Source organism: Symphalangus syndactylus, chromosome 1 (assembly GCF_028878055.3).
Source record: "Symphalangus syndactylus isolate Jambi chromosome 1, NHGRI_mSymSyn1-v2.1_pri, whole genome shotgun sequence".
NCBI classification, from domain to species: Eukaryota; Metazoa; Chordata; class Mammalia; order Primates; family Hylobatidae; genus Symphalangus; species Symphalangus syndactylus.
Window position 1 is genome coordinate 92,220,523 of NC_072423.2, and position 12,688 is coordinate 92,233,210.

At 43.0% G+C, this 12,688-nt stretch overlaps 1 protein-coding gene across 2 annotated transcripts in view; it reads right to left on the reverse strand.

Moving 5' to 3' along the window:
- Positions 1–5,501, reverse strand: part of PLAAT5 (phospholipase A and acyltransferase 5) — a 37,381-nt gene extending 31,880 nt beyond the window's left edge. Inside the window, exon 1 of one of the 2 annotated variants that reach the window (XM_055295655.2) lies at positions 5,342–5,501. In XM_055295655.2, coding sequence (XP_055151630.1) covers positions 5,342–5,444 — 103 coding nt within the window. In that variant the 5' untranslated portion in view covers positions 5,445–5,501. The remainder of the gene's footprint in view (positions 1–5,341) is intronic. The other variant, XM_063642705.1, reaches the window with a different exon arrangement.
- Positions 5,502–12,688: the final 7,187 nt, after the last annotated feature.

Consider the following 12,688-nt stretch of genomic DNA (forward strand, 5'->3'; position numbering starts at 1 on the left):
ATTTTGCCTTTTTTGCTAATCCATTTGGAATTGATTTTTGTATATGTGGGAGGCAGGGATCCAACTTCATTTTTCCTCATATGAATAACTGTTTATCTCAGCATCACTTGTTGATAGTTTCCACTTCCTCATCGATGAAAAAGGCCACCTCTGGCCAGGCGCGGTGGCTCACGCTTGTAATCCCAGCACTTTGGGAGGCCGAGGTGGGCGGATCACGAGGTCAGGAGATCGAGACCACGGTGAAACCCCGTCTCTACTAAAAATACAAAAAAATTAGCCGGGCGTGGTGGCGGGCGCCTGTAGTCCCAGCTACTCAGAGAGGCTGAGGCAGGAGAATGGCGTGAACTCAGGAGGCGGAGCTTGCAGTGAGCCGAGATCGCGCCACTGCACTCCAGCCTGGGTGACAGAGCAAGACTCCGTCTCAAAAAAAAAAAAAAAAAGAAAAAGGCCACCTCTGTCCTACATAAAATGCTTTGAATAAGCAAGAATACTGCTGACTCTATTCAGTTTCACTGATAAATGTATCTGTCTTTGTGCTATCATGTGGTTTTAATTGCTACATCTTTATGATAAATCTTGATGTACAAATATCTCAAGATCCCTCCTTACTTATTCTTCCTCAGGAACTTCTCAACCATGCTTGAGCTTTTGCCTTTCATTATAAATTGCAAAACTAGTTTGTCAAGTTGCTCAAAATACCCTATTGGCATTTTGCTTGGAATTACAGTAAATCAATAAATCAGCCTGGCAATTTTGGTATCTTTACAAAATTGTTTCTTTCAGTTAATAATGTATTCTATCTCTCTATTTGTTAGGTTTTAAAACCTTTCAATGAATTCTTCTAATATTCTTCATAAATATCTAATCTTAGTATATTGCATTTTTCCCTCTACTTATTTGGAAGTTTACACTGTATTCTTTTACTTATTGCCCTTGAAATTTTAACATGTATGCTTAAGTCTAAAATTAATATCCTAAACAATCCACTGAAACAATGTAAGGACCTTGGAACACTTTCACTCTAATCTTTCCTGCCCACGCTATTTTAGTCTGCCCCCTTTTTAATCCCCAATTCACATTATTATTACCATTATTATATTAGGCAGACATTCATTTAGATTTGCCTATATGTTTGCCACCACCTTTGCTCATCATTCCTTCTTGCATCACAAACCTGTCTAAGGTCACCTTTCTTCCCAAAATACAGATGGGCCTTGAAGTTCCTATAGTAAAGTTCTATTGGTGATTAACTCCTTGTTCTAATGGTGCTGAGATGAGGACCCCAGTGCTTCCTGTGACACCATGTGGAGGAGCTGAGATGGAGAAGCAGAAGGACTTCTAATTCTGGAAGGGCCTGTTAAATTAAGCTTAGCCTAAACCTGCCTCCTTACGTATTTTAAGTTCAGCTTAAAGGTTTCTCTGTACATAGTGAAATGTAACTTAACTGGATGTGTAAACAGACTATAACCTATTCTTGTGCCAACCACCAAGTTTTAGCCAACTGTTCAAATCATGTTCAAATAAGGCAAAAGCCAATCTGTAACCCATCCAGCTGTTGCTGTACCTAACTTGTTTCTGTATATCACTTTCCCTTTTCTGTCCATAAATCATCTTCGACCATGCAATATCACTGGAGTATCTCTGAATCTCCTGTGATTTGACAGGTTGCCTGATTCATAAATTGTTCTTTGCTCATTTAAACTCTGTTAAATTTACTTTGTCTTTCTTTTAACATGCCCAAAGGGAGACCCAGGTGCCTCTCTGGCAGTAGGGGGTGAGAGTCCTCAGTGGAAGAGAGTGTTGGAATGAAAGAATTTTGCCTGCACACTGTCTCTATGGAGACCACATATGCAAAGGACCCCAGCACAAGAGCTAGAACTACACAGAGCTGGAGGGAGTCCATGGACTGTCCCACGGCACACTAGAATCTATCACCTCTGTCCCTTCTCCCTGCTCCCAACTGCAGAGGGAGGAAGAGGTGGTGTCTTTGAGGTGGACATAGTAGCTCCTGCCATCCTTCTATTCCCTTCTATTCCAGGGTACTGCAGTGGGAGGGAGGGTGCCCAAAGCAGCAAACCGTGCTCCCCACATCCAGGCCCTTAGCCATGCATCTCACCTGCCATTAGTAGGATATGGAATCAAAAGCTTAACATTAACTATGGCTTTGGTTTTGAATTTCTACTTTTTACTATGGACATTTTCACATACATATGAAAGTAAGAAAGAAAACAAGTATTTTGTTTGAGAAATGCAAGCCTCCTTTAAATTATCAGACCCAAAGAGACACTGGAATGAGAAGCAGTCGTGTCCCACTGCCCCCTTAAGCTTAGTAATGATTTGGAAGCTGCTTGCTATGCAGGCTCCAGACTGAGAACCCACATAGCCTGCCACCCTCTGGATTATACCCATGGAGTCTTTTTTTGGGGGCGGTTGGGGGGTATATTCGTCCCTTCAAGGATTTATCCATTGTGTTACAAACAATCCAATTATATTCTTTTAGTTATTTTTAAATGTATAATTAAATTATTGACTATAGTCTCCCAGTTGTGATATCAATACTAGGTCTTATTCATTCTATTTTTTGTACCCATTAACAATCCCTCCTCCCTCCCACCTCCACACTACCCTTCCCAACATCTGGTAAACATCCTTCTACTCTCTATCTCCATGAGTTGAATTGTTTTGATTTTTAAATCCCACCAATAAATGAGAACATGTGATGTTTGTCTCTCTGTGCCCGGCTTATTTCACTTAGCATAATGACCTCCAGTTCCATCCATGTTGTTGCCAATGAGAGGATCTCATTCTTTCTTGTGGCTGAATATTACTCCCTTGTGTATATGTACCACATTTTCTTTATCCATTCATCCACTGATAGACACTTACTTTGCTTCCAAATCTTGGCTATTGTGAACAGTGCTGCAGTAAACACGGGCATGCAGATATCTCTCTGATATACTGACTTCCTTTCTTTTGGGCATATACCTACCAGTGGGATTGCTGGATCATATGGTGGCTCTATTTTTAATTTTTAGGAACCGCCAAACTATTCTTTATAGTGGTTGTACTAATTTACATCCCCACCAACATTGTACAGCAGTTCCCTTTTCTCCACATCCTCCAGCATTTGTTATTGCCTGTCTTTTGGATAAAAGCCATTTAATTGCCAGATCATTGTAATTTTGATTTCCATTTCTCCGATGATCAGTGATGTTGAGCACTTTTTCATTTGCCTGTTTGCCATTTGTACGTCTTCTTTTGAGAAAATGTCTATTCAGATCATTTTTCTTTTTAAAAATCAGATTATTAGATTTTTTTCCTACAGAGTTATTTGAGCTTGTTATATATTCTGGTTATTCATCCCTTGTCAGATAGGTAGTTTGCATATGTTTTCTCCCATTCAATGGGTTGGCTTGACACTTTGTTCATTGTTTCCCTTGCTGTTCAGAAGATTTTAACTTGGTGTGATCCCATTTGTCCATTTTTGCTATGGTTTTCTATGCTTGTGAGGTATTCCTCAAGAAACTTTTGCCAAGACCAACGTGAAAGTTACCCCAATGTTTTCTTGAAGTAGTTTCATGGTTTGAGGTCTTAGATTGAAGTCTTTAATCCATTTGACTTGGTTTTTATATATGGCAAGAGATAGGCATCAAGTTTCATTCTTCTGCAGGTGGATATCCAATTCTCCCAACACCATTTATTGAAGAGATTGTCTTTTCCTCCAATATATGTTCTTGGCACCTTTGTCAAAAATGAGTTCACTGTGGGTCTATGGATTCATTTCTGAGTTCTGTATTCTGTTCCATTGGTCTATGTGTCTTTTTATGGCAGTAGCATGCTGTTTTGGTTACTGTAACTCTGTAGTATAATTTGTAGTCAAATAATGTGATTCCTCCGGTTTTGTTTCTTCTACTTAGGATAACTTTGGCTACTTTTGTGATTCCACATAAATTTTAGGATTTTTTTTCTATTTCTGTGAAGAATATTACATTGGTATTTTGATAGAGGTTGCACTGAATCTGTAGATTGCTTTGGGTAGTATGGACATTTTTTTTTTTTTTTTTTTTTTTTTTTGAGATGGAGTCTCGCTCTGTCACCCAGGCTGGAGTGCAGTGGCGCGATCTCGGCTCACTGCAAGCTCCGCCTCCCGGGTTCACGCCATTCTCCTGCCTCAGCCTCTCCGAGTAGCTGGGACTACAGGCGCCCGCCACCACGCCCGGCTAATTTTTTGTATTTTTAGTAGAGATGGGGTTTCACCGTGGTCTCGATCTCCTGACCTCGTGATCCGCCCGCCTCGGCCTCCCAAAGTGCTGGGATTACAAGCGTGAGCCACCGCGCCCGGCTAACATTTTAACAATATTGATTCTTCCAATCCATGAATGTGAAATGTCTTTCCATTTTTTGTGTGTCCTCTTCAACTTCTTTCATCATTGTTTCACAGTTTCATTGTAGAGATATTTCACTTCTTTGGTTAATTCCTAGGTATTAGATTTTATTTGTGGATATTGTAAATGGGATTACTTTTTAAATTTCTTTTTCAGATTGTTCACTGTTGACACAGAGAAATGCTACTGATCTTTGCATGTTGATTTTGTATCCTGCAGCATTACTGAGTTGGTTTATCAGTTCTAATAGTTTTTCAGTGGACTCTTTAGGTTTTTCCAAATATAAGATCATATAATCTACAAACAAGAATAATGTTACTTCTTCCTTTCCAGTCTGGATGCCCTTTATTTCCTTCTCTTGTCTAATTGTTCTAACGAGAACTTCCAGTACTATGTTGAGTAACAATGGTGACAGTAGGCATCCTTGTCGTGTCCCAAATCTTAGAGGAAAGGCTTTCAGATTTTCCCCACTCAGTATGATACTAGCCATGCCAGCTGGTATCTCCCTAGATCACGTGCCACCCTAATTGATTGGCTGTATACCCAACCTGGCACTAGAAGTTGCCTAGGAATTGCAGTTCTTGTGTCCTAGACTGCCTTTCAAGTTTACCTAGGACCCCAGAGCACTTCACCCCGTGGTGGCTAGGCTTGCCAAGAAACTCAAGTTCTGACCACTGCCTAGGGCTGGTTCAAATGCTCCCTCCATGCCTGGGCACTGGCTGAGCCCAGCATGGCTTTATTCTCTGCTGTGACAGAGCAGCACTGAGTTCCACGTAAAGTCCTCCAGTCACCATGCTCTCCCTCCCCAGAGTACACAGATTCTCTTCTCTATGGTGCATGGCCACTGCTAGGGGGTGGGGTAGGGGTGGTGTCAGCAATTCAAGACTGTCTCTCTTGCCTTCCTCAATGTCTCTTTCCACAATATGAAGTTAAAACCAGGTACCATAGTTGCTCACCTGATTTTTGGTCCTTGTGATGATGCTTTTCTGTGTGCAGATAGTTGATAAAATCTGGTGTTCCTGTGGTGGCGGGTGGGTGGTACAGGCTTCTATTCCACATCTCGCTCTGCCTCTTCTCTGTTTTTCATCCAGGACACTAGAATCTTCCCAGTCATCAGGTTCAAGATACTGGAGTCACTCATCCATCCCCTTTCCCTCAACTCCCTTATTCAGCTGGCTGTCAGATTCTGTCAATTCTTCTTGCCTAGTATTTCTCCTAAATATCCTACCCTCTGTTCCAGAATGATTTGAAACTGACCTCTAGAGAAAGAGGATCCGTGGAAGAGTTTTCTAGTGATATAGAAGGCTATCAGATAGAAGAGGGAGGCAGAGATATAGACCAAAGTAGGTGAATGTATGCATTAGTCCCTCCTCTAGGCCCTGAGAGTTACACCCATTCAGAAGCAGGGATTGTGAAAGAGGCTGCTTGAACAAAGAAGGGGACAGAGGGGGCCACCTCAAGATCCCTGACCACAAATTGTTTTTCCTAGGCTGTTAATTGATAATTGATTAATAATAGTTATAATTGGGGTATTATAATTAGTAAATTATAATTTTATAATTTTAAATTTATATATAATTTTAAAATTATAATTTACTAATTGTAATGACCCAATTATAATCCGTGGCCAGTTAGAAGAAGAGTATGGGACTAGTTTGTGCTTGAGCCACAATTCCAGGTCTACTGGGATAAATTGAGGAGCAGAGGCTGGACAAGAGCCATAAATCATCAGTGGTTATGAAACCACCTTTGAAAATTTATGATGGTGAGAAAATTATGACAGGGAAAGAGATCTGATCCAACTAACATCCATCTTGCTCTTGACCTCCAAACTGCCCTTGATCATTCCTGAGCTTAGGCCAAGCTAACTTTGGGAGACATTTATGAAAAAGTAAAGTAGAGGTTCCTCTTCAAAGACTTTCCTCCCCATCTAATTAGGAATAAATAGTAGCTTCTCTTAGAAGGAAAATTTCAAAGACCTGTGCTAACATTCTTAAATATCTGCTAGCCGTAATAGAGAAATCAACGAACTTTATGTTCTTAGCTCCCACAATTTAGCCTAAATATTTGCCCTGGCATGCTTATACTGGTCCAAGCAAGCATTAGGTTATAGGCTGTTCCTCTTCCTTATTTGAAGGTATTTTTACCTTTCTCAGCATTCCACAAGTTACTTCCTCCTTCCTTTGTTCTCCTCTGCCTTTGCCTCTCTTAAAAAGTTCTAAGTTGCTAGCCAACCGGGAAAAATACAGAATGTGAGGTCCTGTTCCAACCAATGGAAACCGGACACAGCAGTAGGGTGAACACATCAGGTTATAAATGACCCTGTCTCCTTTGTTCAGTGTACTCTCATGGCAAAACTGCTGGTGAGTGTACCCTTTCTGCAGAAAGTATAAAAATGGCTTGCTGAGAAAATTAAATCTACCTTCAAGTGCTATTTCATTACGGTACTGGACAACAAGTATTTCAAGCATTTAGTTTATAGTTTAAATGATAATAGCCCTTCCCTAAAACTAACCCACCTTTGTAAAGCTAATGAAAGGCCCCCAGGTTAGGAGGATGAGAGGAGCCGAAATTCTGCTAAGGTGTAGAGGTAAACAATTACCAGCCATTATTCCAGACATCAAAAGATTTGCAACTCCCCCAATTACTCCTGCAGATAATATCATGATTGTAGAACCTAAGATTGACAATTTGAGATGTATTTTCAGGTTTTTGCATTTCTGACAATCAACCGATGGCTCCACCTGGAACTGCCAACCCCGCCAAGCAGTTGTGGACCCAGAAGCAGATTCCCTGGCCTGCCAAACTATCCTTACAAAACCCTAGCCTCCAACTTTTCAGGGAGATTGATTTGAGTAATAACTCCATTTCCCACGTGGCATGGCTGGCCTCATGTTAATTAAACTCTATTGCAATGCTGTGGTCTCAGTGAATTGGTTTTGTCTGTGCAATGGGCAGGAAGAACCCATGAGGCGTTTACAGTTACATTCATTCATTCCATAAATATATTTGAACACTGTGTCAGGCACTTTGCTCAGTACTGAGGGTATAGGAATAAGTCTGCCATCATGAAACATAGTCTGGGAGTAGAGCGAATGGGGAGAAAAATTAAACAGTTCTTCAAATATATAACGATGAGTGATGGTAGGCACTGTAAGGGAAAAATGGAGTAGGGAGCTGAGCTGGCCATGGGGGATACCAGGTTTGGGGAGAAAGGTGTGAGGACTAAACTCTGATTTTTTTATCTTGCCCAAATTCCTTATCTAAGGGGTCTGGGGAGTCATGCCCTACAAATCATAAATTCTCATCAGATGGGTTTTATTTAACCCTATATATTGTGACTGACTTTCCAACCTAGCTCTGGCATAACATTAGAAGACAAGGAAGAAAATCAAAATATTTTACCCCAAAATATTTGGGAGCTAAGAACATAAAGCACATTGATTTCTCTATTACGGCTAGCAGATATTTAAGAATGTTAGCGCAGGTCTTTGCCATATTTTGAAATGACCCTGCAAAGTTGTGCTTTGTGGGGGAAAACTTGCAACTAAAGAATCTCTGTTAACATAGCTAAGTCTTTTTCTTCCAGACCCTCCCAATCTCCTAAAGAGATTAACTAAGATCTGAATAGGAAACATTTGTCATCCATTGTCTCTAAGGGCAGCCACGATCAGACTTCAAAAGAACTTTGGTCTCCACAATCTTTATCTTAATCTGAACTTTCTGTTTCTATGAATTCCAGGTCTTTAGACAAACTCAACCAATTGTCAACCAGAAAATGTTTAAATTCACCTAGAGCCTGGAAGCCCCCTGCCCCCCTCCTTCCTGCTTTGAGTTGTCCCACCTTTCTGGACTAAACAACCTATGTATATCTTTTTTTTTTTTTTTTTTTTTTGAGACGGATGGAGTTTTGCTCTGTCACCTAGGCTGAAGTGCAGTGGTGTGATCTCAGCTTACTGCAACTTCTGCTTCCTGGGTTCAAGTGATTCTTGTGCCTCAGCCTCCTGAGTAGCTAGGATCACAGGTGTGCACCACTATGCCTGGCTAATTTTTTTGTATTTTTAGTAGAGATGGGAGTTTCACCATGTTGGCCAGGCCTGTCTCAAACTCCTGACCTCAAGTGATCCACCCACCTCGGCCTCCCAAAGTGCTGGGATTACATGCGTGAGCCACTATGCCCAACCCCAAACCTATGTATTTCTTCAATGTATTTGATTGGTGTCTCTTGCCTCTCTAAAATGTATAAAACCAAGCTGCACCCCAACCACCTTGCACACATGTTCTCAGGACCTCCTGAGGGCTGTCATGGGCCATGGTCACTCATATTTGGCTCAGAATAAATCTCTTCAAATATTTTAGAGTTTGACTCTTTTTGTCAACAGGTGGGAACAGATGATCCCCTGCCAGTGTCAGGGTCACCCTAGGCTGTTGGCCCTGGGAGGTCATCAGCACTTTCCTGGATTTCTCTCACAAGTTCTCCCTCATTCTGGCTCAGGATGAAAGATTTGCCCTCCCTCACCCCCAAACACTCACAGACACTGAGGCCCTTTCTTACTCTGGAGCAAGCACAAGCTCTTGACAAGCCCAATAAAGTCCCTCCCAGCTATCAAAAAGCAGTTACCTAAAAAGAGAAAGGAAATGCACCATCCTCTTCCTGCTACTGCCTCCCCGGAACAGGCCTCGTCAGCCCCACCTCTGGCTGTGGCAATAGCCTTGGGGTTTCAGGAAGATAACAGCTACAGCTACTCCTCTCTTAGGGGCTGAATTGGGTCCTTCCAAAAAGCCTGTGTTGAAGCCCCAGACCCTCAGAATGTGACTGTATCTGTAGGCAAGGCATTTTAAGAGGTGATTAAGGTAAAATGAGGTCATGTGGTTGGGCCCTAATCCAATATGACTGGAGTCCTCATAAGACGAGAAGATAAAGACACAAACGCAGAGACCTGGGGAAGGTGGCTATCTGCAAGCCAAAGAGAGAGGCCTCAGAAGAAACCAAACCCTCTGACATATTGATCTTGGACTTCTGGCCTCCAGAACAGTAAGAAAATAAGTTTCTGTTGTTCAAGCCACCTGGTCTGTGGGTTTTGTTATGGCAGTGAGGACTAAACTCTGACGTTTTTCTTCTCTTGCCTAAATTCCTATTTAAGGGGCCTGGAGAGTCACAACCTGCAAACCATAAAGTCTCAACAGAGGAGTTTTGTTTAACCTTACATAATATGGCTCACTTTCCATACTGACTCTGACATAACATCACATGACAGATAAGAAGGAAATCAAATATTTTACCACCAAATATGTTTCTTTGCCGTATTTTAAAATGGCCAGCAGAGACATTCTTGTGGGGGGAAATTGCATTTGTAAAAAATCTCTGCTAACATAACTAGATCTTTCCCCCTTCCAGGCCCTCCCAAGCCTGAAGAAATTAATTGAGTCTAGCACCTTTTTGGTGTCTGAATAGAAAACATTTGCCATCTATTATCTCTAAGGGTGGCCACCCATGAGGCTTCATCTACATAATGAGAACCCTGGCCTCCACAACCTCTTATCTTGACCCAGACACTCCTTTCTATTGATTCCAGGTCTTTAGATAATAACTCTTTTCAACCAATAGCCAATCAGAAAGTCTTGGAGTCCCCCTATGACCTGTAACCCCCACCCTGACTCCCTCTTTGAGTTGTACCTCCTTTCGAACCTGAACCAATCATAAAACCCGGCTGCAGCCCAACCACGTTAGGCACACATTCTCAGGACCTCTTGGGACTGTGCCTCAGGCCTTGGTCACTCATATTTGGTTCAGAATAAACCTCTTTAAATATTTTACAGAGTTGGACTTTTTCATCCACAGCAGCCCAAGCAAACTAACGTATACTCCTTCCTCATCTCACCCAGGAAGGAAGTGAGGCTGGGTGGGGAAAGTGCACCATAGGCCTCAAGCCACAAGATCTGCACTGGTCCCAGGGTCTGGGACTAGGACCCAGATCTGATTCCAATGCAGAGTCCCATGTCCAGACCCATTCAACTTGTAAATCAAAAGTAAAATCCTAGGCCCCACAACCAACTGAATGGACCCCTCCTCTCAGCCAAAGGCGTTCCAAAGTTAACCTGAAAAACAGTTCAGACTGTGTTGGGAAGTGGGGGTTGGATATGCCTTATTATGCCCTCTCCCCACTTGGGAATTCAGGCACAACTGACCAGCATTAACATTCAAACAAAGATCTGAAGACTGACTAGACAGACTCATTGTGGCAATAAGACACCAAGTTCTATCCTGGCTCTAGTATGGCATCACATGACAGTGGGCCCTGAAAGAAATTAAAGTATTTTACTCCAAAATATTAATATACGTATTTGACATATTTTGAAATGGCCCTGCAAACCTCACTCTTGTGGGAAAAATCTGCTCTGCAGAGAATACCCCTCCTTTTCCAAGTCTTTTCCCTGAGCCAGGCATCTTTTTAGGTCTGATAAGAGCTCTGAAGCCTGCTTCCTGGAGGCTTCATCTGCATGATAAAACCTTGGTCTCCACACCCCTTAACTTAACCCAGACACTCCCTTCTATTGAGTCCAGGTCTGTAGGTACTTACTTAACTCTTTCAACCAATAACCAATCAGGAAGTCTTTGAATCCACCTACGACCTGGAAGCCCACCTCTTTGAGTTGTCCCACCTTTCTGGACCAAACCAATGTACATATTACATATATTGCTTGATGTCTCATGTCTCCCTAAAATGTATAAAACCAAAATATAGCTCAATAACCTTGAGCACACGTTCTCGGGATCTCCTGGGGCTGTGTCACAGGCCATTGGTTACTCATATTTGGCTCAGAATAAATCTCTTCAACTATTTCGGAATTTGACTCTTTTCTTCAACAAACTGGCCCCTCCACCCTTGACTTCCTCTCACTGTGTATACAGAGCACCCTTCCTGAGCACATCTGATTGAACTTCTCCAAATAAGCACCTTCAGTAACCCAGCTCCACCTACTTGGCAACATCTGAACAAACTCAGCTCCACACCCAAAGCCCTTCTAGTTCCATCCTCTGTCAATGCTTCTCAAACTTTAAAGTGCATCAGAATCATCTGGAGGGCCTGTTAAAATGCAGATTCCTGGGCCCAGCTTCCAGAGAGTGCTCCTCAGTTGGTCTGGGGTGGGGACTCCAAACTTGCATTTTTAACAAGTTTCCAGGTGAGGCTGATGCTGGTGGGTTGTGGACCACAGCTTAGGTAGCACTGGCTAAGAAACCTTATTCCACGACCCTTCATGCACTCTCCCTCCGTCCAGGGAGCTGCTTACTCTGCCCTCAGCACCCCATGCACTTGAGCCTTTGCCCAGCCTGGTCCTGGTCCAGGAATTGCCTGCTGCCAAGTCTGATGCAATGGGTCAGATCCTGCAACCTCCTAACTCAGGATAAAGTTGAGAGGTTGTGCTGCTTTTTAAAGGGAAAGCCTTATTGGGATTTGAACCAGAACTGGAAGGACTAGTAAAATGCAGATATTTGGGCCCACCCCCAGATACAGGCCTCTCTGTGGGACATGCTGCTATGGTCACTTTCTCCATGTACAGATGAACAAAGGGTGGCCCAGACATGGGAAGTGACTTTCCCAAGGGCACACAGCACATTAGACAAGAGGCTGAAGAAGAACTCAAGTCTCAAGTCTCCTTCCTGTGCAGTTCTGTGCTTCTTGTGCTGTCTTTTCCGAGCTTAAGGGGCTCTGCTTTTTCCCCTTCCCTCATTCTACTTTCTTGTGACCCCAGCTGGGCCCCAGCATTTCCAGCTGATGCTGAAATGGAGCCTCAGTGAGCTGTAAAACTTGGAAAAGGAAGAAGAGTAGAGGAAGGGGCAAGAAAATGAGAGGAACAGAGCCAGGTGTGGTGGCTCACGCCTGTAATCCCAGCACTTTGGGAGGCAAAGGCGGGTGGATCACGAGGTCAGGAGATCGAGACCATCCTGGCCAACATGGTGAAACTCAGTCTTTACTAAAAATACAAAAATTAGCCGGGCGTGGTGGCACATGCCTGTAGTCCCAGGGAGGATGAGGCAGGAGAATCGCTTGAACCCAGGAGGCGGAGGCTGCAGTGAGCTGAGATCGCGCCACTGCACTGCAGCCTGGCAACAGAGCAAGACTCCATCTCAAAAAAAAGAAAATGAGGGGAAGAGATAAAAACCCTTTGTGGTGAAGGGAGGAAGAAATGGGAAGTCACCCAAGGCTGTCCAGGGAGCTGGGGGTGGGGCTGTTTCTGGAACCTAAACACACGTACCACCTCCCCTTCCTCTGACCCAATGAGGGCTCCAACTGGAAACC